Source organism: Pleurodeles waltl, chromosome 1_2 (genome assembly GCF_031143425.1).
Source record: "Pleurodeles waltl isolate 20211129_DDA chromosome 1_2, aPleWal1.hap1.20221129, whole genome shotgun sequence".
NCBI lineage: Eukaryota > Metazoa > Chordata > Amphibia > Caudata > Salamandridae > Pleurodeles > Pleurodeles waltl.
In genome coordinates this window covers 660,911,605-660,917,604 of record NC_090437.1, presented here as the reverse complement: position 1 = coordinate 660,917,604, position 6,000 = coordinate 660,911,605, and the positions used below count along the sequence as shown (strand labels likewise).

Below are 6,000 nucleotides of genomic sequence, written 5' to 3'. Positions count from 1 at the left end.
GTACATGGTGCGGTCACTCGCTCTTCCTCTCCTTCCTCTCCTTCCCTGAAGCTCTCGTCTCAGCTCCTCGAGTATTATTTATGAATAGGTTTTCAGGCTCTGAACAGAAACGTAGCGGTTGCACTGTGTGTTTTGCCCGAAGTACTATTTTGCCACTCGCACCCATGCATAGAGAAGGCTGTGTCTACGGCCCTTCAGATGCCAGATGCGCGCACATTTCCTGCCCGGACTCAGCGCGCTGAGCATGACTGAGACCGTGTGTGAGAGGGAGGCACCTGCTGCCGAGGGGAGCTCCAGAAATAGCCGGGACGGTGTGTGTAGCGATCCCAGAGCAGGACGGTGTCGTGTGTAAAGTCACTTTTAAGCAAGACTCAATTAAAAACAGACATGATATCTGAACTGCAACATCAGCGCCCAGAAGTTTGGGCACATTGAATCATTGTGCTGAATGGGTGCATGAAGTTGTTTTTTAGTCTCTTCTGAAGGCACGAGTGGGACACACGGGAGACGCCGTGGTTTGAAATGGGGCACTTCGAAGGGGTGTTGCTGGGGCACTCTCAGCAGAGAGGCCCTCGGCTCCCCTCTTTCCCCCGTCGGGCTATCTGTGCACCTTTCAAGTCAGACTGGGGGAGAGGACCCTGGGTCCCTCCTGCCCTCCGCTGGCTGTCAGATGCCCGCTCCCCAGAACGGGGCGGCACACTGTCAGCCTGGGGGCGTGCTGGTGGTCCTGGGCGGGTCCAAGCGCTGGAATTCCCGCACGGGATACCCGCGAGGGGTGGGCCGGCAGGGACTCCCGCCCCACCCCCGCAGTATTACCTGCCGCTGGGGGCTCCCGGCCACACTCTGCCCACGTGCTTCACCGGGGAGAGCAGCGCACACCTGAGCACGGCGCCCCCCCAACCCCCGGGCACTGATTCCCAGCACCAGCGGCACCCAGAGCAGAGGATGGCGGCAGGGGCTTGTAGGACTCCCCGCTCCACGGGGCTCGCCCTCCTGGCGGTGCTCTGCAGCCTGGCGAGGGCGCAGCCTGACCCCGCTCTGCACGGACCCCGTCCTCCGCACGGCCAGCTGCAGGTGGGCAACCACGGGCTCCGCGTGCCCTTCGGCCGGGCGGCCTTCCTGGACCCTCTGCGGGACCTGGTGATCCAGGCGCCGCCGGGCGACAAGTGCACGCTCACCGTGCTGGAGGGCGACCCCCCAGCCCCGCGCCCCGGCGTCCTCACACCCCGGCGCTTTCCCTGTGACTTCGGGCCGGAGGAGGTGCGCTACACCCACTTCGGCGCCCGCAGCCCGGCCCGGGACCGTGTGCGGCTGCAGCTGCGGATAGACTCCCAGCACGAGACGGTGCTGCTGCCCCTGCTGCTGGAGGTGGAGGTGGTCTTTCAACAGCTGCAGCTGGTCACGCGCAACGTGCCCCTGCTGGTGGAGAAGCTCAACGGGATCAGCAACCCCATTGACAAGAAGGTGCTGGACTTCGCCTACGACAGCAGCAGCGAGACCTGCAAGGTGACCCCGCGGCCGGGTCAGGGTGGGCTCCCCAGGTACGGGAAGCTCCTCAACTTCACCTCCTCCAGCAATGGCGCAATGGACTGCGAAGACTTCACCAGGGCCGGCTTCCGCTACCAGCACCTGGCCACCACCAGCTCTCCCAACCGAGACTACATCCCCATGCTGGTGGAGGTGCAGGGCCCTGCCGGCACTGCCCCCAGGCAGGAGCACTTCCAGATACTGGTCCGCATCAAGGAAGGCGCTGAGAACCTTCCCCCCAAGCCCAGCTTCTTGGCCATGATGATGATGGAGGTGGACCAGTTTGTGCTGACTGCCCTCACGCCGGACATGCTGGCTGCTGAGGATGTGGAGTCTGACCCCGCTGACCTCATCTTTAACATAACCTCTCCCCTGGACCCCCGCCACTCAGGCTACATCCTCAGCACCGATGACCAAAGCCGCCCCATCACCTCCTTCCACCAGCGGGATGTGGCAGAGCTGAAGATCGCCTACCAGCCACCACCCACTGACTCTGACTCGGAGAGGATAATCCAGCTGGAGCTAGAGGTGCTGGACACAGAGGGTGCTGCCTCGGACCCTTTCGCTTTCATGATCGTGGTAAAGCCCATGAACACACTGGCGCCTGTGGCCACCCGCAACACAGGCCAGCTGCTCTTTGAGGGCCAATCCCGTCCACTCTCTAGTGCCCACAACCTGGAGATCAGTGACGAAGACAACTTGGACGATGTACGAATTACAGTCATCAATGGCCTCAAGCATGGGCAGCTTATGGTAGCTGGGGCCCCAGGCCGAAGGTTCTTTACCCCACAGGACCTGGATGCTGGGGCTGTGGTCTACCAGCATGATGGCAGTGACACATATAGTGACAACATAGTCTTCCGTATGTCCGATGGGAGGCATGAAGTTGAGTTCCTATTTCCCGTCACTATCGCGCCCACCGACGATGAGCCACCAATCTTGAATGCCAACACTGGGTTGGTGCTGTCCAAAAACGAGGCACAGCAGATCTCACCCTTCATCCTAAGTGCCACTGACATTGACTCAGAGGACTCCACCATTAAATTTGTGTTGGAGGAGCCCTTCTCCCGAATAGGGGAGTTGGTGCTCAGACAGGCAGAGGAGCCACCGGCAGATCCTGACTCACCCTGGCGCCACCTGTCAGAAGAAGGCATCTATGAAAAAGTGGTCACTGAGTGGCTCCAGCAGGACATCCTGGATGGCAAGCTTTTTTACCGTCACATTGGGCCCCACAGCACTAGCACGGTCATGGACCAATTCGTCTTCCGGGTCCAAGATGACAATGACCCCCCAAACCAGTCTGGAGAGCATACCTTCATCATTAGAGTGCTTCCTGTGGATGATATCCCACCAGAGCTTTACCCAGGCACCACCTTGGAGATGACCGTAAAAGAGTATGACCTAACTCACTTCAGGAAGAAGTTCCTACGCTACACCGACCTGGACTCTGATGACAAAGACTTGAAGTACACCATTGTGACACCCCCCACTGACACTGACGAGAACCATCCAGTCATCACTGGAGACATTGTGCTAACTGAATCCCCTGAGGTAGCTGTCAAGGAGTTCACACAAGCCCAGGTCAACCACCACAAGATAGCATACAGCCCCCCTGACCAAGAACTGGGTATCACCCCCAAGGTGGTCCAGTTCTCCTTCACTGTAGAGGATACTGCTGGCAACTCAGTGGAGGGCACCTTCACTATCTTCCTACAGCCTGTTGACAACAAGCCACCCCAGATCACAAACACTGGCTTTACAGTGCTAGAGAGAAACACTTTCATCATTTCCAGTAATGAACTGGATGCCATTGACCAGGACACCGACCTGGATAACATTGTATTCACCATCGCGCAGGTACCAAAACATGGGCATCTGCAGTACATGGCAGTAGTCATGTCTGTGGGAGAGTCCTTCGTCTTGGATGATATTGCTAATGGGCGAGTTTCCTACAAGCACAGCGGGGACGAATCAACAAAAGACTCCATTGAGATGGTGGTGGGCGACGGGGTACATGAGGTGCCTATCACTGTCCGGATCGTCGTCAAGCCAGTGGATGATGAGGTTCCTACCATTATGTTGCCCTCCGGTTTGCTTGGCTCCTCTATTGATGTGCTGGAGAATGGTGAAACTGAGATCACCAGCAATGTTATACAGGGTACCGACCCAGACACTGATGACCTTATGCTGACCTTTATAGTGGAAGAGCCCCCCAGAATGGGTGACATCCTTGTCAATGGTGTGCCCTCAGAGAGGTTCACCCAGCAAGACATTATCAGTGGGTTAGTGGTTTATTCTCACACTAAAGGAGAGATTGGCTTGCAGAAACAGCATGATTCATTCAACCTCACTATCTCTGACTTATCTGATGAGTGGGTGATAGGAGGAAACAAGGTGCAGGGAGTCCGTGTGCAAGTGACCATCCTGCCAGTGGACAGTGTGGCCCCTGAGGTGACAGTCGGGACACAGTTCACAGTCTTAGAAGGGGACAAGAATCTATTCACACTGCAGAATCTGGATGCCGAAGATGTGGATACACCCAAGGATGACATACTGTGTACCATTATTGTCCAACCTACCTCAGGTTATGTTGAGAACATTTCACCTGCACCTGGGTCTGAAAAGTCCAGGGCTGGGACCCCAATCAGTGCATTTACCATAAGAGATGTCCGCTCTGGCCACATCGGCTATGTGCAAAGCATCCACAAAGGAGTTGAGCCCACTGAGGACAGATTCACCTTCCGCTGTTCTGATGGTGTCAATTTCTCCCCCAGACACTTTTTCCCAATAGTCATCATCCCAACCAATGATGAAAAGCCTGAAATTTTCGTCCGTGAGTTCATTGTGATGGAAGGCATGAGTCTGGTAGTGGACACACCGATCCTCAATGGGGCAGATGCTGATCACCCGCCTGACGAGCTCTCCTTCCAGATTCTCAAACCCCCAAAGCATGGCAGGATTGTCCAGCAGCTGACCACTGGAACAGTGCCTGTTAACAACTTCACACTTGAAGAGATCAAGGAAGGGTCCAACATAGTTTATGAGCACCGTGATTCTGAAACCAAGGAGGACAGCTTTGAAGTCCGCCTTACCGATGGAAAGCACACTGTGGACCAGAAGGTGCTCATCATGGTCATCCCAGTGGACGATGAGACGCCAAGGATGACCATCAACGATGGGCTGGAAGTTGAAATTGGAGAGTCCAAAATCATCACCAACAAGGTTCTGAAAGCCACTGATCTGGATTCAGAGGATCCGTCACTCACATATATTATCCGTTTTGGTCCCAGTCAGGGCCTCCTCCAGCGTCTGAACAAAGAAGGGACAATCTTAACCAACATCACCATTGGCATGAATTTCACTCAAGATGACATTGACAAGGGCTTGATCCAGTATTCTCATACAGGCCAAGAGGGGATCCGAGACCTGATCAAATTTGATGTAACTGATGGGACCAACCCTTTGATAGACAGATACTTCTATATCAGCATTGGTAGCATTGACATGGTGTTCCCAGATGTGATCAATAAGGGGGTCACCCTGAAAGAAGGTGGTAAGGTGACACTCACCACTGACCTCCTCAGCACCAGCGATCTCAACAGCCCAGATGAGAATCTGCGCTTCAGCATCACCCGAGCCCCCAGCCGGGGTCATCTGGAGAGCACTGATCATCCAGGTGTGCCCATCACCTCCTTCACCCAGCTACAGCTGGCTGGCAACAAAATCTATTATACACACACATCAGATGATGAGATGAAGATGGACAGCTTTGAGTTTGAGGTAACTGATGGCTACAATCCGGTGTTCCGCACCTTCAGAGTCTCTATCACTGACGTGGACAACAAGAAGCCAGTACTTACTGTCCACAACCTGGTGGTCAATGAGGGTGAGAACAAGTTAATCACTCCCTTCGAGCTGACTGTGGAAGACCGGGATACCCCAGATAATCTATTACGATTCACCATCACCCAGGTCCCTGTCCATGGCCAGATCCTGTACAACAACAGTCACCCTATAACTAGCTTCACAAAACAGGACATGAACGAGAATCTAGTCAGCTACCGCCATGATGGCACAGAGTCTAAGGAGGATAGCTTCTCCTTCACTGTCACCGATGGCACCCACCCGGACTTCTATGTTTTCCCCGATACCGTCTTTGAGACCCGCCAGCCACAGATGATGCAAATCCTGATTAACTCCTTAGACAATGGGGTGCCACAGATCGTGGTGAACAAAGGCGCACCAACGCTACGAATCCTGCACACAGGCCACTTGGGCTTTATGATCACCAGCAAGGCCCTAAGGGCCGAGGACCGAGACAGCCCCCACAGGCTGCTCAAGTACAAAATCAGCGAAGGGCCTGAGCATGGGTCCATCATCAACACAGCACGGGGAAATGACAGTGTCAGCTCCTTCACACAGGGTGAGTTAGCAAGGAGTGGTCTCCTCTAGCATCTCACTGCCTTCTTTTCT

General features: G+C 55.0%; 1 protein-coding gene across 1 annotated transcript in view; it reads left to right on the top strand.

Annotated features, from left to right (window-relative positions):
- Nucleotides 1–774: 774 nt before the first annotated feature.
- Nucleotides 775–6,000, top strand: part of FREM3 (FRAS1 related extracellular matrix 3) — a 202,649-nt gene continuing 197,423 nt past the window's right edge. Inside the window, exon 1 of the mRNA XM_069242596.1 lies at nt 775–5,950. Within this exon, the coding sequence (XP_069098697.1) occupies nt 946–5,950 (5,005 nt within the window). The 5' untranslated portion in view covers nt 775–945. The remainder of the gene's footprint in view (nt 5,951–6,000) is intronic.